We start from the raw sequence: 25,014 nt of genomic DNA, 5'->3' as shown, positions 1-25,014 counted from the left end.
GGCCTCAGAGGGCAGGGAAAGGCCACAGCCTTAGAGAAACACAGGATGGTTTGGGCTGGGAGGGATCTTGAAGGTCATGCAAGGAAAAAGGGGTCCTGTGCCTGCAAAATGACAAATCTGGCACAAAGGGAAAGTCACTCCAAAGGCTTCCCCAAAAGGAGAAGAGGGACACCCAGGTTCACCAAAAGGAGCAGAGGGACACCCAGGTACCCAAAAAGGAGCAGAGGGACACCCAGGTTCACCAAAAGGAGCAGAGGGACACCCAGGTTCCTCTGAGGGAGCACAGGGACACCCAGGTTCTCCCTCTTTTAGGGAGCAATCAGGATCCAAATTCTGTTTTGTTTAAGGCTGTCAGGAGCATCCCTGGGCTCTTACCCTTTGATTTTTATCTATATCAGCAGTGGTTTTGATGAGGCATCAAAATGAAGTGCACAAAGCAGATCTTCCTCCCCTGAAACTGCAGCTTCCCCCCAGCTCAGAGGGAGCAGAATAAACTTTGGCTGGGAGGAGTTTTGTCACAGTGCCCATCACCTGGATCCTCTGGGGAAAATCCCAATTCTTGGCTGGCCACATGGATACAACAATCACAATATAATAGAGAGTTTTCTGTCATGTACTTCTTTTTCTTCTGATTTCTTCAAAATGTCCTTAAGATCTTTAAATTCTGTATTCCTCATGTCCCATTTCAGCAATATTCAGACTTTGTTCATTGAGGCATGTTAAGGTTAGTTTAATAAAACTTTAGTGTGTCAATAGTTTTTCCAGTAATTTTTCCAAACTTTGTTCCCGAAGTTAAAAGTTAATTTAAATTCATTAAAATTAGTTTTAAATTTTTAAATTAAAAGCTGCCAGGCCCCTCTATGGCAGTGGTCACAAGTGCCATTATTAATGTGAGAACCACACATTTCTTCTTTCTTAGGCATAACAATATATGACAAATCTAAAGTACAATAACAAAACTATACATCACTAAAGCTTGTTTAATATTCACACAATAGTTATCTTTTCTTGGATCCTGATCTGAGGCTGCTGTGGGGCTTGCAGGGAAATAATTTTGTGCAATTATTGCCTAGGTGGAAGTGAGAAGGAAAACCTAATTCCTAAATTAACACAAACATAAATGGAGTTTGTGGTGGTTGTGGCACCTCCTGCCTGTGCCTCAGACTCTCCCCAGCTGCAAGGTGTTTGGTGGGCCCTGATCTCCAAAAATCCATCCTTGCTTTCACAGTCTTGTGACAGAACTTGAACCCCAGTTCAAGTGGGGGTGATGCCTTTTGGGACTACCTAAACACAGAGGCCAGACAAAATTATTAAAATAAAATAATAATAAAATAAAAGTGGAATAAAAAGTGTGTATATTTATTGAAGGACCTTCAATAAAGGTACATTTTGGGCAGATGAAGTTCCTCCACATGCTACACCCAAAAATGAACCATGAGTCATGGATTTTTATATTTTTATAAGTTTGGTCTGTTTCATATTGGGGGTTAATCTTCCAATTACAGCTTCAGGTAATGAAGTAATTTACCCCAAGTTTGCTCCCCCCAACTCACTTTTGTTCACATCTCTTGGGGCCTGAGGCAGTGAGGTGTCCTTGGAGAGGAATTGTTGTGTCTGACCAGAATGGGAAAGCAGCAGCTCACACTGTACATGGAGTTTAGAGTTATATGCAAGAATTGCAGTATTACAAATAGATGAAAAATAGAAAAGGAAAATTTGAAGGCATCAGGGGTGAATAGCATGAGGAACACCAATTGCTGCTCAGAACTTCAGAGCATGGCCCAAAACCACATGGATCAAGTGCAGCAGGAACAAATCTGCCTCCAGCTGTCCTGAGCAGGAATCTGGCTAAAGCTGTGTCTGCTCAAACCCAGCCTGACCAAGCCTGGAGGAAGGAGCCAATGTGAAACTGCTAAAAATTCACTCAGCTCAGGCTCTGCAGGGTTCCTTTGGTGGTGCTGGTCCAGGTCAGCCTGGGGTAATTTGAGGGCAGATAAAATTCACTGTGTTATGTTTGCCCAATTACCCCATCATAAAAAAAAAAACCCCAAACAATATTTGAGGTAGCAGCAATTTTAATAACAATAACAATATATAATCAATATAATCAATAACAGCATATAATCAAAAGATAACCACATAACCATAAGGGTACAGATAACCACAGGGTACAGAGTGCAGGGTTTTGGACCCTTGCCACCTCACATACAAGCTTGCCAAGTGAATATTCCCCCCTTATATGCCATGTGTCAATGCCATCTCCTCCCATTTTTGATTCATCATGTTATGTTTGCCCAATTACCCCACCATAAAAAAAAAAACCCCAAACAATATTTGAGGTAGCAGCAATTTTAATTGAATAGTTTAGAAAATATACATTGACAGTATAATTTGATTAAAAACAAGGGATAATTTGGGGGGTCGTTTTTGATGAAGGCCTCTCCTCTTCTTTGATGTCCTTCAACTCACCTTTGGGTTACACATGTGCACCAAGATAGTACAATGTAAACCAAATTATTGAGATAGCAGCAATTTTAATGGAATAGTTTAGAAAATACATATTGACAATATAATTTGATTAAAAATAAGGGATAATTTGGGGGGTTGTTTTTGATGAAGGCCTCTCCTCTTCTTTGATGTCCTTTTATTCACCTTTGGGTTACACATGTGCACCAAGCAAGCCAAAACTAACACATTACAGCATTTAAGCATCAAAGCAGTAAATCTCTTATAATTGGCATTTTCCTGGGACCCAACCTGATTTCCCTTCTTTCTGTTAATTTTTAGTAACTGTTCTCTCTTGCTTTTTCCTGCCCTTGAACATCTGCAGGAAAGGGGGGGAAGGTGGAACCCCTCCTCTCCGTTTGTTTCTTGGCATGACATCTTTCAACTGTTTCATTATTTCCAAATCTTAATTACTGTATCCATATTTATTACTGTTGTCAATTTTGTCAGCACGAATCACACCTATTTACCACAATTGGAAATGACCTTGTGAGGGCCTTGGGTGTTTGCCAGTGGAACAGAAATCCTCAGTGACCTGTGTGCCAGGCAGAGCTGTGCCCAGGATTGTGACAGCTCTGGCAAACCCGTGCTCATTCAGCTCTGTGGTTTGGGGAAGGAGTGGCAGCTTTTTCCAATGAACCCCTCTTCATCAGCAGCTCAGGGAAAATCCCAGTGACTTCCACCATGAGAGGAGCCAGGTGGGTTCCTGTGTGTCACAGACATCTTTTTATGAAAAATCCTTTCCTTAGGATTTTTTCCTCCTGAGAAGCTGAGAGGCCTCAGGAACAAAATGTAAACAATGGTTATCTGCTGCTGTGGAATGCAACAGGTGCATCTGTGATTGGTCTCATGTGGTTGTTTCTAATTAATGGCCAATCAAAGTGAGCTGAGTCAGACTCTCTGTCCCAGCCACAAACCTTTGTTACTCATTCCTTTCTATTCTATTTTTAGCTAGCCTTCTGAGGAGAACCTTTTCTTCTATTCTTTTAGTATAGTTTTAATGTAATATATATAATAAAATAATAAATCAAGCCTTCTGAATTATGGAGTCAGAACTCCATCTCTTCCTTCAACATAAGATCCCTGTGAACACGGTCACACCTGTGCCCATGTGGCCTCAAGGGGACACATCCCTGTGTCACAGAGGGGCAGGGATGTGGCACCTGTGCAGTGATTGTGACCTCACCTGCCCCATGCTGGGTGTCCTGAGGGCAGGCTAATGAAAGAGCTGGCCTGCAGGATAACTCAGCTTCTTCCTCTACTACTCATGTGCCTGCCTTTTAAACAAATTTATTGCTTACTGTCCTCCTCAACTTTCATCCTCTCTAAGGTAATTATGATTTGACTCTTGGAATAGTGTGACAGTGTTCACAGGGGTCTTAGGATGAGGGAAGAGATGTAGATTTGACTCCATGTTTCAGAAGGTTTGATTTATTATTTTATTATATATATTACATTAAAACTATGCTAAAAGAATAGAAGAAAAGGTTCTCAGAAGGCCAGCTAAGCTAAGAATAGAAAGGCAAGAATGATAACAAAGGCAGCTGCCTCAGACTCTCTGTCTGAGCCAGCTGACTGTGATTGGCCATTAATTAGAAACAACCACATGAGACCAATCACAGATGCACCTGTTGCATTCCACAGCAGCAGATAACCATTGTTTGCATTTTGTTCCTGAGGCCTCCCAGCTTCTCAGGAGGAAAAATCCTAAAGAAAGGATTTTCATAAAAAGATGTCTGCGACAAGATAGATCACAGAGGAAGGAGATATGGGATAAAAATCTAGGCTGGTTTGTACCTTGTGGCTGCCCAGATACAGGCCAGGCCAGAGCTCTTATTTGCTGATTCTCTTTAGCCAAGGATGGGTAAGTAGGGGGTGATTGTAGTCTGAGGGGCACAAAGCCCACCCTGGCTGCTGCAGAGGGAGTGAGACAGAAAAAGGAGAGCAGCAAAGGCAGCAGTTAAATTAAATTAGTGGCTGAAACCTGGGCACTCCTGCAGAGGAGGAGGGAAAGCCAGAGAAGGGAACATGCCCTGGAGCTCTTCAGAGGGACCTCTGAACCTCCTGTGTGCTGGGGCTCTGTCACTGATCCCAAAGGTGTGAGCCTGCAGTTCAGCAGCTGGTACAGGCACTGCTGAAATTCTGAATGGGAAATGCTCTTCTATTGGTTGTATTTTTTATACTTTTGGTGAACTACACTAATTTCTTTGCAATCAGGTGATGGGATTGACAGAGATCTCTCTATTCTGGAGCATGTCCTGATGTCCTTGGTCATCCAGAGCTTTGCCCTCTGCTCCTGAGAGAGGCAATGGCCACAACAGGGAAGGATTTCTGTGAGTAGCAGCTTCACTGGCAGGGTTGGATTTGGTGAATCCCCACAGATAACTGACATGACTGCTGGTCAGACCCAGAATTATGTGCTCACAACCCAGAGTGAGCTCTGGGATATTTCCTGACAGCAGCCAGACTGACCCAGGTGTTTATGATTAATCACAAAACACCTTTTGTCCCTCCTTTTTCGCTATTTAGAAGACTTTGAAACATCATTGCTCATAGAGAGCTCTGACATCCTTGAGTTACCTTTTGTGTTCAGTTTCTTGTTTTCTATAAGTTACAATCAGGGAAAGCTTGACCTGATAATCCAATCTACAGCTCTGGTGAAAAAGGAAGCTTCCCTGGGGCCCAGAAATCAGAATTGGGGCTTGTTGGACTCTTGCAAAGTAAACAGGGATGTGGGAATCTTCCTTACTCAGGGTCACCAAATGTGGTGGAGATCACAGGACAAGGGAAGAGATGAGAATCTGAATTGTTTCAGAAGGCTGATTTATTATTTTATGATATATATTATATTAAAAGAAAATGATATATTAAAACTATACTAAGAGAATAAAGGATTTCATCAGAAGGCTAAAAAGGAATGAAAAGGATAAAAATAAAATAATAAAAAATAAAATAATGAATACTAAAATACTAAAATAAACAATAAATTAAATAAAAATAAAATAATAAAATAAATAATAAAAAATAAATAATAAAATAATAATAAAATCTTGTGGCTGCTCACAGCCTCGACACAGGTGGCTGTCATTGGTCACCAAGTAAAAACAATTTCACATGCTGGGTAAGCAATTCTCCAAATCACATTCCAAAGCAGGAAAACATGGGGAAGCTGAAGCTTCCCAGCTTCTCAGGAGAAAAGATCCCAACAAAAGGATTTTTCATAAAATATGTCTGTGACACTGGGGAGCAGAATTTTCCAAAGCAGTAAGTTTCAAAGGCAGAGCTAGGCTTCCCCTGATACTGAGTTGAAGATTCAAGCTGGTTGTCCTAACTGCTTGTGTGGAGAGCTCAATGTTTAAATATGCTTTTGTTCCTCATCTCATCCTTGAGTTACCTTTTGTGTTCAGTTTCTTGTTTTCAATAAGTTTCAATAAGTTACAATCAGGGAAAGATTGACCTGATAATCCAATCTACAACTCTGATGAGAAAAGAAGGTTCCCTGGGGCCCAGAAATCAGAGTTGGGGTTTGTTGGACTCTTGGCAAAGCAAGCAGGGGAGCAGAATTTTCCAAAGCCGTAAATGTCAAAGGCAGTGCTAGGGTTCCACTGATGGAGAGTTGAAGATTTGAACTGGCTGTCCTGACTGTTTGTGTGGAGAGCTCAAAGTTTAAATAAGCTTTTGTTCCTCACCTCACCTCTTCCCCAACCGGAATTTCTCCGCAGTCATTGCTGAGGGAATAGCTCCTCCAAAAAGGATCCTCTTTCCACCGGAGAAGATCTGCATGGTCTGGCAGCAGAGGCAGCATGCTGGGGCTGGGCTCTTCAACGTGGGCAACACCTGCTTCCTCAACTCTGTGCTGCAGTGCTTGACCTACACCCCGCCGCTGGCCAACTACCTGCTGTCCCGCGAGCACAGCCGGGCCTGTGAGTGCTGGGGGAGCATCTCCTTGGGAATTCTCCCTGAAAATCTGTCTGTCAAACCCCAAGGATTCACAGAACATGGAGTTAGACTTAGGGAGAATGTGGTGGTACCAGTCATTGGTTTTTCTGGGTCTGCATTGAAGGCACTTGAGATGGTATTTCATTATCGGACTCAGGTGTTTATTATTTCTTATCAGTAAAACAGTCTCACTACTGAGTTAGGCAGCTTTTCATTAGAAGGCACAAAATGGCCAACAATCTCTGGTTACAAGGTCTTTTAAGGCTAAATTGTCCAATTAAGAACTGACACCTGGATTATTTTCCCTTTTAACCCAATAACTGATCCCAATGTGGACTTTTCTGCCCAATTACAAAATGCCACCCAAACCCACGGAGAAGAAGGAAGAAGAGCCATGAAGAAGAAACCCAGGATGACACCCTGTGCCCTCCATCTTGCTTCCATCCACAACACACTAAAAACCCCAAAACCTCAATTCCTCATCAAGTGATACACCTACACTGCTCTCTATAATCCATTTCACACTTTTGTGGGTTCCAGTCTATGCTGAAGTCTGGGAAACTTTCTCCATGAATGAGGGTCAAAGTCAGAGCTCCCATGGGGGTCAGGGCACCCCAGAGCAGACAGAGAAATATTCCCTGGGAGCCCTGGGTTTCCACAGGAGAACAGCAGCCCTTCGTCAGCCCCATGAGTTTATGTTCTTTGAGCACTCAAGCCTAGAAGACACTTGTCCTATCCAGCTGTCTTGCCCTTCATGAAGACACCTCTTTGTAGCTCCAAGTCTTTATTCCTGCAAGTTAAACCCTCTTGACTTATTGCACAGAAAACTGTCAGTTTATCATCCCTCTAAAGAACATTTTCTAAAATGCTCTGGGATCACTGGGATAAAATCCCTCTTTCTAAAATGCCCTGGTGTGGTGGTGTGAGGGTCCCCAGGATGAGGTGAGAGAAGAGAATTTGACTCCATGTTTCTCAGAAGGCTGATTATTATATTATATTATATTATATTATATTATATTATATTATATTATATTATATTATATTATATTATATTATATTATATTATATTATATTATATCATAGTATATAGTATATAGTATATAGTATATAGTATATAGTATATGATATATTATATTTATTGCAGTATATGCTAAAACTATACCATAGAAAGAGAAAAGATACATAAGTAAGCCAGAAAGGAATGATTAATAAAAACTCATGACTGACCAGATTCCCAACACAGCTGGACTGTGATTGGTCATTAAATTAAAACAATTCACAAGCTGGGTAAACAATGCTCCAAATCACATTCCAAAGCAGCAAAACAAGGAGAAGCTGAAGCTTCCCAGGAGAAAAAGTCCTGGTAAAGGGATTTTCCATAAAGTATCATGGTGACACCTGGGATGGCTGGGACACTGGGAGGAGTGGAGCATTGCACTGGGGTGGGAGTGGAAGAAGGGCAGTTCCCCGCTGCTGTGGATATTTTGCCAACCTCAGGACCTTCCCCGTGTCCCTCCTCAGGCCACCACCAAGGTTTCTGCATGATGTGCATCATGGAATCTCACGTGAACAAGGTCCTGCACACCCCTGTCAGTGCCATCCTGCCCTTGGCTGTCCTCAAGGTTTTCAGACGTAAGTCATGCCCCGTGCTTTGAGAGGTTTCCTTCCCTTCTTGTATGAGAAAACCACAAACTCCTTCTTTCTTAGGCATAGGAGAGCATTTCCAGCCTGGCAGGGAGGAAGATGCCCATGATTTCCTGTGCTGCACTGTCAATGCCATGCAGAGAGCTTGTCTGAGTGCAAGCAATGAGTAAGCACAAGCAAATCACCCTCAGAGCATTCTGAGCCCTTTGGGCTGCTTGATGTGCTCCCAAAAAAAGGAAAATCTAAATCCTGGGCTTCCAGGCCAAGCAAAACTCATGGAGGAGATAATGCTTTGTCTTAACACTTGTTTCCAGCTTGGACCTCTCTTCTCAATCCACCACCATTGTCTATCAAATATTTGGGGGCTTTCTGAGATCCAGAGGTATGTTTGCACAACTATTACTCTGTTTGGCATTTCCTGTGCCTGACACTTGGTCCTGGCACTGCTGGGGCAGGTGCAGTGTGTAAATGGGCAGTGTCAGTCAGCTCACTATTGCTCAACATTTGGCTTTTTCCTTCCAGTCACCTGCTTCAGCTGTGAAGCCATTTCTGACTCCTACGAGGCCTTCCTGGATGTTCCTTTGGATATCAAAGTAAGAAGCTTTGCAGTTGTGGTACAAAACATCCCCTGCAGCTTTCCAGAGCCAAGACATTTGTCTTAAAAATGTACACAGGAGATCTTGGTGTGGGTGGGAAGGGGAATGGAGAGGCTGTGGCATTCTGTGGGTGCTGTTTTTGAGCTGGACAAGCAGCATTATCCTCTCTGCACCCTTGATCTGTCCTCATCCTTGTTCCCTTTGCCCTCCCACCAACCTGTCTGCCTCCCAGGCTGGTGGGTTGCATTGTTGGCACCACTGGTGCCCCTGCATGGTGGCATCAGTTGAACTGAGCAGGGGTACAGGGAGGGAGCTCCTGATGGCTCCAGGAGCTGCTGGGACACAGGGAAATGTTCAGCACCGCTCTCTGCTCCTGCCTCCTTCTGCACAGGTTCATGCTGGGTCTCTCCAGCATCAGCCATGGGGGTTTTCTGGGGAAATGTTTGGGCTGAGGGCATTTCCTCAGTGTGCTCATTTCTCACTCCTCCAGGCAGCCTCGTCCCTCACTGCAGCTCTGGAGGAATTTGTGACACCCGAGCACCTGGATGGTGATAACTGCTTTAAATGTGACAAGTAAGATGATTGCTGAGAACTTATTAACACAAAATCCTGTGTGAGAGGGCTGAATGTCATGGAGCAGAAGTCATCTTCTTGTGCACAGATGAGATGCAGCTTTTTAAAAACATGGCAGTGAAAATCCTTAGAATAGCAAAAGCTGTGTGAGGCAGGAGAGGTTTCCTGGCTACTGTGGTGTTTGTAAGGTCCTCAGGATGAGGGAAAAGATGAGGAATCTGACATTCTATTCTATTCTATTCCATTCCATTCCATTCCATTCCATTCCATTCCATTCCATTCCATGTAATAATATAATATTTATATATAATATTAAATTTACATATTATATTATATTATATTATATTATATTATATTATATTATATTATATTATATTATATTATATTATATTATATTATATTATATTATATTATATTATGCTAAAACTATACTAGAGAAATAGAAAGGAATAGAAACAGAAGGCTTAACAAGAATGAATAATAAAAACCCGTGACTGACTCCTCAGAGTCCAACACAGCTGATGGTGATTGGTCATTAATTAAAAACAATTCACAGGGAACCAATCAAAGATGCACCTGTTGGTAAACCATCTCCAGACCACATTCCAGAGCAATCAGATAATGATTGTTTACATTTCTCTCTGAGGCCTCTCAGCTTCCCAGGAGAAGAAATCCTGGGCAAAGAGGATTTTTCCAGAAAATATCATGGTGGCATGGCCGCCTTGGGGGAGGAGGATTTGGGTGCATTTCAGCGCTGGGCTCTGTGCTTGGTTTCAAGGTGTAAGAAGAACGTTGCTGCCTCCAAGAGGTTCACAGTCCATCGTGCCCCCAAGATCCTCACGGTGTGCCTGAAGAGGTTTGACTGCTTCAACGGTGGGAAGATCAGCAAGGTGGGTACACAGCTGGGGGGCAGCTTTCTCTTCCTGGAGCAGATTTCCAGGAGCTTGGCACAAGCCTCTGTGTTGGGTTAGTCCTGCTCCCTTCTGGGGAGAGTGTCACCATTAGGCTGGACATGTCATACACACACACACGCGCGCGTGATCAGGGTTTAAGAAGAAAAAAGTTGTTATTTTGCAGCTTTGCAGCTTATATACTCTTAATAGAGTGTGAATTAAAGTTAATCTTCAATTAAGATTTAATTATACCATACTAACTTGTATTCATTGGTGCAAAGCAATTAGCATCAATATAATTGGCAAAAGTTTTACAGAAATTTAATAAAACACGTATACACATCTACTTGTAGACATAGTCTAACTTACAAAAATTTTCATAGATCTTTTCTATATCTGTTTTTATATCTGTTTCTCTGTTTCCATGCTAACAACCTTGTCTTCTTCCTTGCTATAAATACACTCAAAAATCATCAATTGTTATTTTTTTCTATTAACTCATCTTTGCTTGTAAGCCAGCTGTCAAACCCCTCCATAGGAGAGAAGAATTTCCTTGGGAAGACAGGCAAGCTCTTCTCCAAGAGCTGCTTTGGACAAGAACAGTTTCCTGCCACCCAAACCATGTTGCTTTATGAAAAACCAGCTGTTCATGAGCCCCAAAGAGGAATTTACACACCTCTGGCCACCTCCATAGGAGGGAATAATTTCCTTGGGAAGACAGGCAAGCTCTCTTCTCCAAGAGCTGCTTTGGCCGAGAACAATTTCCACCCAAACCATTACACATTGCTTTATGGAAAACCAGCTGTTCATGAGACCCAAAGATGTATTTGAAATCATAAATTGTTATTTTTTCTATTAACTCAGCTTTGCTTGCAAGCCAGCTGTCAAATCCCTCCACAGGAGAGAAGAAGACAGGCAAGTGCTCTTCTCCAAGAGCTGCTTTGGCCAAGAACAGTCTCCTGCCACCCAAACCATGTTGCTTTATGAAAAACCAGCTGTTCATGAACCCCAAAGATGTATTTGAAATCATAAATTGTTATTTTTTCTATTAACTCAGCTTTGCTTGCAAGCCAGCTGTCAAACCCCTCCATAGGAGGGAAGAATTTCCTTGGGAAGACAGGCAAGCTCTCTTCTCCAAGAGCTGCTTTGGCCAAGAACACTTTCCACCCAAACCATTACACGTTTCTTTATGGAAATCCAGCTGTTCATGAGCCCCAGAGATGCATTTACACTCCTGTGGCCCCTGGATGTGGCAGGCTATGCTGTGTCACAGGTCAGGGTCACTTCTGAGCCCTGCTGGTGTCCCTGCAGGTTGTGGAGTACCCTGAATTCCTGGACCTTCGTCCCTACATGTCCCAGGCAGATGGAGAACCCCTCCAGTACTCCTTGTATGCTGTCCTGGTGCACAGCGGGGTCAGCTGCCAAGGAGGACACTATTTCTGCTACACAAAGGTGAGCAGCAGCTTCCTTCCTTCCCCCAATGGGGAAAATGTGTGCTGGGGGAGATAAACTTTCCAAGGTTTTGGGGCAGAAGGTCTCCTTAGGGCTGGGTTGGTGTTGTGTTTGTGTTGCCCCTAGATGAGGGAAGGCATGATGAATCTGATTCCATGTTCTCAGAAGGATAATTTATTATTTTATGATACTATATTGTATTAAATATAAACTGTGCTAAAATATTATATAATAAATATATATAAAATAAAATATTATAAAATAAAAAATAAAAAATAAAAAAAAATATAAAAATATATATATAAAATAAAATACTAAACTGTGCTAAAGAATACAGAAAGGATACTTACAGAAGGCTAAAAAAGATAATAGTGAAAACTTGTGACTCTCTCCAAAGCCCCAGCACAGCTTGGCCCTGATTGGCCAATGGGTCAAAACAATTCACATGAAACCAATGAAACAATCTCCAAACACATTCCAAAGCAGCAAAACACAGGAGAAGCAAATCAGATAATTATTGTTTTCATTTTTCTCTGAGGCTTTTCAGTTTCCCAGGAGAAAAATCCCAGGCAAAGGGATTTTTCCAGCGAATGTGAATGCCACAGACTGGATTTTTTTGAAACACTCTTTCTTTGGTAGTTTTCTGCCTGTGTTTTTGGAGAGAAACCATGCAGAGGTCCTTGCCTGTCACCATGATATTTTCTGAAAAATCCCTTCACCAGGATTTCTTCTCCTGCAAAGCTGAGAAGCCTCAGAGAGGAATGTAAACAATAATTATCTGATTGCTTTGGAATGTGGTCTGGAGATGGTTTACTACTAACAGATGCATCTTTGATTGGTTCCATGTGAATTATTTTTAATTAATGACCAATCACCATCAGCTGTGTTGGACTCTGAGGTGTCAGTCATGAGTTTTCATTCTCATTCTTGTTAAATCTTCTGATGTATCCTTTCTCTTTCTTTAGTATAGTTTTAGAATATAATGTAATGTAATATAATGCAATGTAATATAGCATAATATATATTTATTATGTAATAGAATTATATTATATAATTATTATATATAATGTACAATACATAATATATTATTATAATATAATGTATAATTATTACATAACATAATCATATTATATTATTATAATATATGATATAATAATATATAGTTATATTATATTATATTATATTATATTACATTATATATCAGCCTTCTGAGAACATAGAGTCAAATTCTCATCTCTCACCTCATCCTGGGCACCTCACAACACAAAAATTGCCTTTCTTTCCTTTTTTCCCAGGCCAGCAATGGGCTGTGGTACGAGATGGATGATGAGTCTGTGGAGCTCCGTTGCATTGACACAGCTCTCAGGCAGCAAGCCTACCTGCTCTTTTATGCCAGGTAATAACCAGGATGCAGATCTGATCAGAAGATGTTTCCTTTTCCCTGTTTATTGTTTTGCTTCTCCTACTCCAGAATGTTTTTCGATTACTGCCTGTAATTGAAATTACAATCATTCAGTGCTGTGAAACCTTTGCTACCCCATGTACCTGATATTTGTCTGCTCTCTGATGCTGGAATTATGTAAAGAAGAGCAAGAGAACCTAAAGTGGCCTGCCAGGAAAGATAGGGAGGGACTCTTTTATAAAGAAAGGTTGGACACAATGAAGGCTATCAGTTTTCAGCTAACCCAGGGCAGGTTTACATTAAATATTAAGGAGAAATGCTTCAGTGTAAGTGTGGTGAGACAATGGAAGAGGCTGCCCAAAGCAGCTGTGGGTGCTCATCCCTGGAAGTGTTCAAGGCCAGGTTGGACAGGGCTTGGGGAAACCTGGTCTATTGTTTATGTGACAGGTGGTGGAACAGAACAAAATGAGCTTTAAGGTCCCTTCCAACACAAACAGGTCTTTGAATTTATGAAATGGAGGCTGTAGAAGGTACCAAAATGAGGTTTTGCAGACTAAATGGGAAGACTCTAGTTGAAATTTCCATTAGTGACCTTGGTTAAGTCTTCTCTCTGTCATAGAAACCTCTCCAAGAAAATCGCTGAACCCCAGAAGAAGCTCCAACAACAGCTCTAAACTGAGATCAATCTTATTTCCTCCAGATGCTCTGATCTGAAGATTGGAGAAAGGGCTGCTTCTTCCTCTCTGACACCACCACATGCCCCTTCTTTCCTCAGCCACTGGGCAGGCAGCAGCAAGAAGGTGGCTTCCATTGGCCCCCAGGGTTTGCCTGGCAGGAGGAAGGTAACTCTGGGCAGGAGGAGCAGTGGATTTTCTCTAGGATCTCTCTCAGAATCTCTGCTGGTCAGAGATGTGTTAGAAAATCTCTTTCCCCAGCTCAGCAGTTGAAGAAAGAGTCAGAACTCTTCTATTCTTGTTCTCAAGGTTGTTTATTTTTTCTTATCTATAAAATTCTTTCTCCAGCCTGCTGAGGTCCGTTCAGCAGGTCAGACAGAGGCACTCTGGTGTTATCTTTTTATACTAAAACCTACATGTACAATATTTACAATAACTTCCCAATACCTATCACCTATTTTAGACAGTGAGCTTCCACTCTAAACCAATCTAAAAATGCCAACATCACCCAGAAGATGGAGGCTATGAAGAAGAAAGAAAAAGGACAAGGCATGCCCAAATTCCTCCATCTTGGGACCCCAAGCCCCCATTCTAAAAGCCTCAAAAAATCTATTTTTCACCCCATGACAAACTATTATTCTATTTAAACTTTCTTGACTTGTAATTCTTCATATAAAGGTTGGTAATGTTTTTTTCCAAGGGCTAAATCAAAGGCACAGGGGTCTTGGGCTCTGTGCCAAGGTCTCTGAGCCCCCTGGGCAGGGGCTGGAGCCCTCCAGAGGAATTTGCTGGGTTCTGACAGATCTCAGCATTTCTGCTTTTTTTCCTCCCACCCTGCAGCATTCTTCACAGCCACAATGCTGCTTCGTCTCAAACACCCCACCCAGATCCATCCCATTTGTGCACCTTTGGCCATTTGTCCTTGGCAGCCTCCAGAAGAACCTTTGGGAGGCTCTGAAATGTCCCCTCCCAGAACTTCTGGGTGTTCCCCACTGACTCTGGCCCTTTCAGGAGAGGAGGGCAGGAACTCTGCACAGCTCTCTTTGCAGGACACAGTGCTGGAGGTGGAGGATGCTGGCATGGAGCAGGCCTGGAGCAGGTCCCAGATGTGGGATGGCCACAGCTGCTTGGTGGACACCATGGACTGTGACCCCTCAGCAGGGAGGAGAACAAACCCTGCCAGCAATGGCCATTCATCTCCCAGGGATGCTGCAGCTTCAGGGCCTTCCAGGAGGAGCCTGCAGTGGGCTGGTGCCCCCAGGGCTGCCCAGGAGCAAACCCTGCTGAGGCACAGAGAGATGAGCAGATCCGTGCGGGGCGGCTACAACCTCCGCAGCCGCTTTGTGCTGCACACAGAGCCCTCACCCAGGAGGAGGAGGAGGAGGAGGAGGAGGAGGCAGGCAACAAATCCTCCATGTCATGACCATGCCCACAGAGCAGTCCCAAAGCCCTCCAGCACCAGCTTGAAGCAGCAAAGCCCACTGAGGTGGAGGGAGCAGAGGAGCCGGGGCTGGGAGCGCCGCGGCCGCTCGGTGCAGCGCACACACCATCACCACCTCTTTCTGGGCAGGAGGAACAGGGGCAGAACGAGTCCTCCACGTCGTGGCAAAGCCCCAGTGGATAACAACAGCAGCTTGAGGAAAGCTGCCATGCTCAGGGCTGCTCAGGAGCCACCCAGAGCCAGGCTGAGGGAGCTGAGAAGATCCCTGAAGCCGGGCTACGATCTCCGCAGCCGCTTCGTGCTCTGCACCCGCCAGCCTCCAACGAGGAAGAGGAGGGTTTCCATGGCCCAGAGATGCGTGTCAAACAAGCACTCAGAGCACCCCAGGAGTGCTGCAGTCAGATTGTGGCCCTGGCTGAAGCAGAATGGAAGATTAGCGCTGCGGTTTTTAGCAAAGGTGTCCTTGTTTTCTACACGCCTTCTCACACATGAGGGAATGGTTTATTTACATGGATGATGATGCTAGTGGCTAGACTAAAAGGGTTTAAGTAGAATTCTTTATTATAATTAATTCTTTATAATTCTTTATAATTGCTCTATTAGTAGCAATAGCTATCCACTGTGTAGATAGTTTTTGCTGCTGATATAGCTCAGTATGTGGAAGCAATAGCTGCGGTTTTTAGCAAAGGTGTCCTTGTTTTCTACACGCCTTCTCACACATGAGGAAATGGTTTATTTACATGGATGATGATGCTAGTGGCTAGACTAAAAAGGATTTAATTATAATTCTTTATTATAACTAATTCTTTGAATTCTTTATTATAATTAATACTTTATTGTTCTTTATGTAATTCTTTATAATTGCTATACTAGTAACAATAGCTATCCACAGTGTAGATAGTTTTTGCTACTGATACAGCTCAGTAGTTGGAAGCAATAGCTGCAGTTTTTAGCAAAGGTGTCCTTGTTTTCTACACGCCTTCTCACACATGAGGGAATGGTTTATTTACATGATGCTAGTGGCTAGACTAAAAAGGGTTTAATTAGAATTCTTTATTCCACTGTGTAGATAGTTATTGCTACTAATATAGCTCAGTATTTGGAAGCAATATTGAAGCAATTATGTTAAAGGTAGAAAAATAAATGTGAAGTAGAGACTGACATTACTCACCCTTCCCAATGGCCCTGAACATTTCTCTCAGTCTCAAAGTGAAACCTGGCTGGCTGTCCCCACTCAAGGGAGGAATCTCCACACTCTGAGAAGGGAGTGTGTCCTATTAAGGAGTGGGAAAGGCTTTTAGAGCAGGAGGGGATGGGCTGTCAGGGAGCCACTGCAGCAGGACACTGTCTGAGCAGGGACACAGCAGCTCTGGCTGTTTACACCTCACCAGGAATTGAGCAAGGAGTGTCTCCTGTTTTTGGTGTTAAAAACACTGAGAGCAGCTTGACCAAACTATCACATTGTCACTGAAAATATCAGGATAAATTAAGTTTCTAATGCTACTTTTAGTATCAGAAAGCACACATTCCTTTATTACAGTGCTCCTCTAAACATGCACATGCTCTTTCAAAACTTTGCGCTATTTATACATTTTAGCAATTAATGTTCATTGGCTATAAATTGCATAATACTCTTCATTAATTAGTTTTGTATTAATTATTGACTTGCTTCTCATGCTAATCAATTCATATTTTCAGTATTTTTATTATCTTTTTCCCAGATAGAGAGAGGTATCGTGTTTTAAACCCAGATGGAAATCAAGCACCACGCAGCTGCTTGCTCAACCACCTCTTCTTCCCCACCACACTGGTGCAAGGGGGAGGAGATTTGAAGTAAAACTTGTGTGCTGAATCAAGAACAATTTAATATTTGAAAATAAAGTCAAGTACAACAATAATAGTAATTAACAATGATAATGAAAAGGGGCCAAATGCAACTGCAATTGCACACCACCTGCTGACTGATGCCAGAGCAATCAAAATCCCTTCCCAAACCAAGATCAGCTGCCTTTCTAGGCAATTCCTCACAGTTTATATTTCAGGCATGATGCTCTAGGGTGTCCTTTGGGCAATTCAGGTCACCTGTCCCAGCTGTGTTCTCTCCCATTTTATTTTTTGGAACCTCCTCACTGGCAGAGCAGAAGACGAGGAAACAAAAAGTTCTTGACTCAGGATAAACATGACTTAGCAAAACCTAAAACTTCAGTGTGTTATCAACACCATTCTCATTCCAAATCCAAACCACAGCAGCTAAAGAAGAAATTAAAGAAGAAATTAACTCTACCCTGGCTGAAACCAGGACAATGGGATTACAGTGGATTGGCTTTGTTAATTCCCTCTTTATCTCAGGGTTCTGCACAATGGCCTCATGGCTCATAAATCCTGCATTCCTTGTGTCCAGCTTCAGCAAGAAATCCCTTTTACAGCTCTGAGACCATTGAAACTTATCAAGGTTGATTACAGTGGTTTTAGCAAAACTTAAAGCTTCAGAAATTTTCCCAAGCTGTGTTCCCACTGTAGCAGCTTATGACAAACCTTGCTGAATGTTGGCTAGGACAGAGTGGAAAATTACACTGGTTGTGATTAATTAAAACAAGGAATTGGAAAATTTAATTAAAACAATTCATTAGAAAAGGTATTTGTAAATTCTATCATTTCCAAATAGATACTCCCTGATCTGAGGGCAGGAGCAGCAGGGATGGCCAGGCTTTCACATGGAAGTGAGAATCACAAGTGCCACAAGTTCTAACACCTCTTTTAGCAGAAAAGTTGAATAAAACTGACAAAAGAAAATCTAAAAATGTATCAGATTGGCAGCCAGCCCTGTTATGCTGTAGAAATCCCACTTTTGCATGGTGAGAAGTTCTAGCTTACCTCCCCAAGGTGGGTGAATTTCCCTCCCTTGAGTAGGGAAGCCCCTTAAGGTCACTTCTCAAGGCTGAGAAAAATAGAAAATAGATTTTCTCATGGCTGTCGCATGGGTAACATCAATCTCTACTTAATTATTGTTTTGCTAAATTTAATATAATTGCTTCTCTATTCCTTCAAAATTAGTGCACTATACTATACTAGTAGTTATGGCTACCTGTGCTATGTAGCAAGTAATTCTGATCAAGTTATTTTGCTTAATCATTGAAATAAATTAAATAAATACTTCATTTTATTTATATAAATATATTTGCTTTGCCATCTTTGATCCCATGGGACAAAGTTGTCTACACACCCAACACACATGGAGAATAGAGAGATTTGATAAATAACTCTAAACCACAATTTAATATCTGAGACCAGGCTATCATTCTTTGGATGGGGTCCATTCCAGGAAAGAATTACCTAGTGAACACAGATAATCCCACATAATCTCCACAGTAACATGCAAAAAAATTGCTAAATAATGTAGTTTGCACCTCAGGAAATAACATTTGCCCCAGGCATGTTTCAGATGTAGCAGTTGTTTTCAAGAATACAAAAATGTCTTGAATTGATCTTCTATTGAAATGATATTCTATTCCAATAATCCATTTTTTTCTTCATAGGCTGTAAGTCTCCCTGAAAGAAAAGCCCTACCTGTGTAGGTGCCAGAGGACAACAGCATCTGGAAGAAGAGACAGAAGAATGAAATAAAATAAAGTAGCTCAGCTGCCAGTAGGAGAAATCTGTGGTTAATGTTTTTGGAAAAGGCCACATCACAAATCTGAAGTGTTTTTATCTGTGTTCCCAGAGGAAAAGGGTCTGGTGGGTATTGACTGCTATTGTGGGAGTCAGGAATTTTCTTCTCATTGTTTAGGTACAACACAGTTTAGGTATAACACAATTTAGGTACAGCACAATCTTTCTCTGGTTCTGTTAGAACAAACTGTAAAGAAAGACCTACAGAGCACTTGCATTTCTATTTTAACCTGTTATGTTTTCACCTTTCATCGTCTCGGGCCTGATCTTGCCTGAATTAAGGGATTAAAAATTGATGGGGAGACAAACTACAAAGAGATATGGGAAAATGGCTTTAAAGGTTTTGCAGGAGGAAAAAACATGTGCATAACTCACATTTAACTCTGATTTTATTATTTTCTAATTAATGGTGCAGGAATGACCTGCCTTAGGAGATCACATCATACCATTGCAGATAGGCCCTTCAGATTTCTCAGAGATTTTCCTGTGTGGATAATAATTTCTGTCTTTATTATGTTTCTGGTTAATTAAACAAAGACTGCACTTTCAGGCTGTCACCATACAGAAGACACATCACATGAGGTGGTTCTTCCCTACAAAATCCCTTTCTGCTGTTCACAGGATAGGGCTGTGATGCAAAGGCCATTCTAAAATCAGTGACTAAGGATAAAAGTGGGCAAAAACAGTCAAGGAAAAAATGATCAGTCTGAATGAGATGTTTTAATACTGGAAATGTGAGTGTCAGCCAGTAATTCAACTTTTAATAAATCTCTTTGGCATTGAAAGGGGCACTGTGGTGAGGGAGACAATGTGGAGTTCCTGATGGATCTGAGCAAGAAACCACACAATAAACCAAACAACAGCAAAACAAAAAAGATCTTTTAATAGGATACAATAAAAATTAAGATTGTTAATGAGTGAATCTTTTGTCCCTTATCCCCAGATGAATGTGGGCTGCATCTTTGCTTCACCTTCAAATTTTATTGAGAAAGCAAAAGTATTGTAAGCCTGTATAGTAACTGTCATTAATTAAAATAATAGTAATTACTGCAAAGTAAAACCAGATCTTGATATTTCTGTAGGATATCTGGGTTTATATAGAAATGCTTTCCAAGCTATGTAAATCTAGAGGTGGCTGTGAGTCAACTCAAACAAATGCATCACATTTATCCAACCACTAACAACAATTCCTTGTTGCTCCCATCAGCACTAGCCAGTCTCTGTGGACTTTATAAATACATATAAATACATTATAAAGAGCTGTGGAAAATCCTCTCTTCTCCTTCACTGCAGAATGCTCAGAGTTGAAAGCTTTTCTGGAGATCTCATAATTTAGGGGTTTTTTGCCTTCCTCTTCTTCCACCACACTCCACCACAGGTAACAGAGAAATTACCTTTGTTATATTCAAATGCTGCTACTGATGATTTTGAGACTTGAATTGGTTAGTCCATAAAGAGATATCTGCTGTATTTTCTTTTATTTTTCTACAGGGTGAAAATGCTAGCTGAGCATTTGAAGACAGTAGTGAATATGGAATGAAGGCAGTGCTATGAAAGAAGAATCTGACAAAAATAGAGATTAAAATGAAGACATAAAGCTGCCTTATTTTCTTTAGAGACTTTTATAATCTGTTCAGAAGATCTTTTCACATAAATTCCAGCCATCCTTTTGTCTGTTCAAGCAGGCAGTTGTATTTTGATTGCAGATTTGCCTGGCTGTTTGCAGCTTCATCTCAAACCAAGAAGGATGATCCTTGGGAACCTCAGTGGACCGAGTGAATTCAGACTCCTGGGTTTTTCTGGAAACTCTCATTTGCACCCTTTGCTCTTTGTAATTTTATTATCTCTTTATATCCTCACCTTGGTGGCTAACACAGTGATAGCTTTCACAATAAACACCGATAACTCCCTTCACACCCCCATGTATTTCTTCCTCACTCAGCTCTCCTGTCTGGATATCTGCTATTTATCAGCCATGATCCCAACCATCCTGGAGAACCTGGTGGTGGGAACAGTAAGTATTTCCAAGGCAAGATGTGCCATGCAAATGTTTTTCTTCCTTTTCTTCGGGGTTGCAGAATGTTTCCTCTTGGCTGCCATGTCCCTCGATCGTTATTTCGCAGTTTGCCACCCCTTGCACTACACAATTATCATGAGCAGCAGGGTCTGCAGGGGCCTGGTTGCTGGCTGTTACATTTGTGGGGCTGCTGTGGGTTTAATTCACACCCTGATAACCTTCAGCTCACCCTTGTGTGGCTCTGCCATCGACCACTTCTTCTGTGAGATCCAGCCCCTGCTGGACCTGCTCTGTGGCAACACCTTGCCAAGAGAGCTCCAGGTCATTCTGGTGGCTGTCTTTGCTATTCTCAGCCCTTTCTTACTCATCATTTATTCTTATATTCATATCATTTCCACCATTCTTCACATGGCATCGGCTGAGAGCCAGCAGAAAGCGTTTTCCACTTGCTCCTCACACCTCTTGGTTGTGACTCTGTTTTATGGCACTGCAGGCTCCACATACCTGAGGCCAAAATCCACCTACTGTGCAGCTGTGGATAAATTCCTCTCACTCTCTTATTCTGTGCTGACTCCTCTGTTGAATCCCATCATTTACAGCTTGAGGAATAAGGAGGTGAAAAGAGCCCTGAAGAAAAAATGGAGAAAAATTAATTTAGCGTGGAAGTGAAATGGAATATTTGGGGTGTCTCAGGTGTTTGTGTTGGTATTTTTCACTCTAAATTCTTGTTCAGTGAAATGAATTTCCAGATTCACTTCAGCTTTTGGAAGGAAAGAGGGAGAAGAGTGGAGATTTTCAGCTGTAAGAGGGAGTGTTAGAAGCTATGTTAACATTTTGGAATGAAACTTCTCCCATGTACTTAAGAAATTCTTAATGAAATAAACTTTTTTTCCCTTTCCCTTTTCTTTCTTTTCCTTGTTATTATTCAGAAACTTTAAAATTCTCTTTTACATACTTCTGACTTTTTGAACATAATTGTAATATTCAGGAGTCTGATTTCACTGAAAGAACTGAGAAGAATAAGTTTTCATCCATCTGCATTTATTTCCTGAAAATGTTCAGTAAATTTCTCTGGGAGAGGACATAATTCAGGCTATGATATGGAGCCCAGGAAATTAATGAGTACTGATTATTAATTCTGAGATTGTTATTGGAAAAAAACAAAAAAGAAGAGGTGTGCAAAATTGCATTCCTGCCCCACTGCCTCAAAGGTATTTCTTTAATTTTAGAGAAATTGTTTAAAACATGTTACTCCAAGTCTAGGCATTTGAAGAACCTAACCACTGTAAAGCTCTGTAACTGTTAATAAAAATCTTTATATCAAATCCTCAAAATTGAAATGATATTGGAAATTTAAGGACATGAATTCCAACAGCAAGGTGATTTTGGGCAGCTGGGAGATGCCAGACCAGTGTTAATCCCAAAATAAGCAATAACCTTTCTACAGGAGAAGTTGTTTGATTTCTCTGACAAACAACAGAAAAGCTCTTGTGGGGGGAATGCCCTGCTTCACAACCTCCTCTTGGGATGTTGAGGGACACAAAGCAGATTATGAACTTTGTACCTGGTTAGCACAAGGCATTTGATAACAGGATGCTTTGGCAAGAGAAAAAGAACTTTGAGAATTAAATCAAGATTGCCAGAAGATCAAATCAGATGGGTTTTCCAGGAAAAGAAAATTATATCAGACTTCTGCAAGCAAGAGATGTTTAAAATGTATGTTTGTTTATGTGATTATTAACCTAATCACTGTAGTAAAACATTACTAACCTCCCTAAAATAGTATATAAGTGTCACCATGATATTTTCTGAAAAATCCCTTTGCCAGGATTTTTCTCCTGAGAAGCTGAGAAGCTTCAGAAAAGAAATGCAAACAATAATTATCCGATTGCTTGGGAATGTGGGCTGGAGGTCGTTTACCAACACGTGCTTCTTTGATTGGTTCCATGTGAATTGTTTTTAATTAATAACCAATCCCAGTCCAGCTGTGTCTGGACTCTGGTCAGTCACAGGTTTTTATTATTCATTCTTGTCTAGACTTCTGATGTCTCTTTTCTCTTTCTTTAGTATAGTTTTAGTATATAATTTTCTTTTAATATAATGTAATATAAAATAATATATCAGCCTTCTGAGAACTTGGAGTCAATTCTCATCTCTCACCTCATCCTGAGGACCTTCACAACCCCACAACATATAAGCATTTGTATCCCTCAATAAATCAGATTCAGCATTTGTATCCCACAATAAATCAGATTCTGATCACCAAATCAGTCTTCCCTGATCTTCCCTGTCTCCTCATCACTGACAACCTCCCTGCAGATATTTAGCATGGGGATATTTAACATGGAGTCCCCTCTCAGTCTTCTGGAGGCTGACCAGGCCCAGCTACCTCAGCCTGGCCTCACAAGAGAGATTCTGTGAGAATTCATGGGATTCATTGTCCTCCACTGGACAATGACAGAATTTGTGATCATGTGTGCTACTCCTGTGGAGAAGTTTCTTGAAATTGTGCAGTTCTGTGGGCCTGGAGGAGAGGATCCTGGGGTCAGACCTCGTTGTGGTCTGCTCCATCCTCCTGAGGGGCAGTGAGGGGCAGGTGTCCATCTGTCCATCTCTTCACCCTCATGGCAGTGACAGGACTTGAGGAAACGGCTGGAGCAGACTGAGGGCAGGTTTGGGTTGGATATCAACAAAAACCATTTCACTCAGAGGGTGGTTGGGCAGTGGCAGGGCCTCCCCAGGGCAGTGGGCTCAGCACCAAGTCCACCTGAGCTCCTGAGGTGCCTGGACAATGCTGTCACACACCTGTGGTGACCCTGGGGGTGTCCTGTGCAGGGCCAGGAGCTGGGATGGGTGGTCCTGGCTGGTCCCTTCCAGCTCTGAGCTTCTGTGGCTCTGTGACCTTGCTGAGAGCCCATTTGTCCTCTCAGAGCTGCCCTCTGCCCTCAGCCCTGCACAGAATGGCTGTGAGGCCTCAGCTGTCACAGCAAACCTGCCCTGAAACAAGACAATTATTGCTCTTGTGTTAAGGAGCAGATTATTTTGACCTTAAATTGGAACACATCAGGAGCTCACTGCAGCATGTCTGCATCATTGATAAATAAGTATCTTGAGTTTATTTGGCTTTTAGTTTCTCCAGCTCTTCCCCTGTGCCTTTGCTCACATCCCTGGCTGCCTATTCCCTCCTCTCCATGAAGTTTCTTTCCAAGACTCTGAGTGCAGACGTCCCAAGGCATCAGAGTTTCACCAAGTTTTAACTAGGCCTTTGTGTTTAGCTGGGTCCCTCCCAGGGGAGATATTGGGCTGTAGAGGATTGGGGAGAGGGCAAATCACCAGCTAGGAAAGTTCTGAATCTCAGGAGCCAGTCTAATTGCAAAAATCCTTTTTAGCTCCAGCTAATTGCTCTTAGCTTTTTACCAAACACAAATGTTTCCTTTTCCGAAGGAATGGCAGGGTCACATCTACACAAATTTAGATGAGACTGGGAATACTCCTCTCCTTTGGTGCTACACCCTTGTAACATCAGAGCTGGAGAGAGTTAGGAGTTTTTAAAAACTTCAGAACAGCTCCAGGGGCTGTCAGGACATTGCATTGTGTTCATGAGGCCAACAGGCACCTGCCTTCTCAGAGGCCTGGTTTACCTCAGCCCAGAGATGAACAAATCCCAGGAGCAAGGAAGAATCACTTCCCAGCAAGAGACAGATCATGGGTACTGTTCCTGCCTGGTGTAAGTTCCTCTAACCAAAGCTATTGCTCAAAAGTTCAAAACCACATGCTCTGGTTAAAGCAAAAATATCTGTAATAGAACAAGCAGGGCAGGATGTCCTCCTGTACCTCACAGTGTAAAATGGAGTGAATTCAGACTCCTGGAATCTCTCATTTGCACCCTTTGCTCTTTGTAGTTTTATTGTCTCTTTATATTCTCACCTTGATGGCCAGTACAGTGATAGCAAAACATCCTGCAAACACTCAGACCAAACCTCCTCCTCCTCACCATCACCAGTACATAAAGAAGTAGATGAAAATATTTCCTGTCCTAACAATACACGGGTTCCCTTTTTCTCCCCAGAATTCCAGGTAAACATTAGGGGTTTCATTGCTGAGCTGTGCTTGCACAGAGCCAGGGCCTTTCCTGCTCCTCACAGTGCCCTGCTGGCCAGGAAGGGAGAAGGAAACCTGCCAGGGATGAGGAGAGACAGGGAAGACTGA

General features: G+C 42.1%; 2 protein-coding genes across 4 annotated transcripts; both read left to right on the top strand.

Annotated features, from left to right (window-relative positions):
- Nucleotides 1–7,971: 7,971 nt before the first annotated feature.
- LOC135458541 (ubiquitin carboxyl-terminal hydrolase 36-like) lies at nt 7,972–18,768 on the top strand. 3 transcript variants are annotated; one of them, XM_064733748.1, is made up of 11 exons: nt 7,972–8,076; nt 8,152–8,254; nt 8,403–8,470; nt 8,611–8,681; nt 9,175–9,257; nt 10,036–10,147; nt 11,462–11,602; nt 12,898–12,998; nt 13,705–13,846; nt 14,716–15,576; nt 18,656–18,768. In XM_064733748.1, the coding sequence occupies exons 1-11, from the start codon at nt 7,986–7,988 to the stop codon at nt 18,692–18,694; spliced, it is 1,812 nt and encodes a 603-aa protein (XP_064589818.1). In that variant the 5' UTR covers nt 7,972–7,985; the 3' UTR covers nt 18,695–18,768. The 3 variants fall into 3 exon arrangements, with proteins under 3 accessions (XP_064589818.1, XP_064589817.1, XP_064589816.1); XM_064733747.1 differs by lacking the exon at nt 18,656–18,768 and having other exon boundaries at nt 14,728–15,912; XM_064733746.1 differs by lacking the exon at nt 18,656–18,768 and having other exon boundaries at nt 14,716–15,912.
- Nucleotides 18,769–20,763: 1,995 nt separating this feature from the next.
- On the top strand, nt 20,764–21,474 carry LOC135458312 (olfactory receptor 10C1-like). Its single transcript, XM_064733375.1, has one exon. It carries the CDS (start codon nt 20,764–20,766, stop codon nt 21,472–21,474), a length of 711 nt encoding a protein of 236 aa, XP_064589445.1.
- The last annotated feature ends 3,540 nt before the right edge of the window (nt 21,475–25,014 follow it).

Source organism: Zonotrichia leucophrys, chromosome 27, assembly GCF_028769735.1.
Source record: "Zonotrichia leucophrys gambelii isolate GWCS_2022_RI chromosome 27, RI_Zleu_2.0, whole genome shotgun sequence".
NCBI lineage: Eukaryota > Metazoa > Chordata > Aves > Passeriformes > Passerellidae > Zonotrichia > Zonotrichia leucophrys.
The sequence above is the reverse complement of the archived record's forward strand: the minus strand, read 5'-3'. Positions and strand labels throughout refer to the sequence as shown.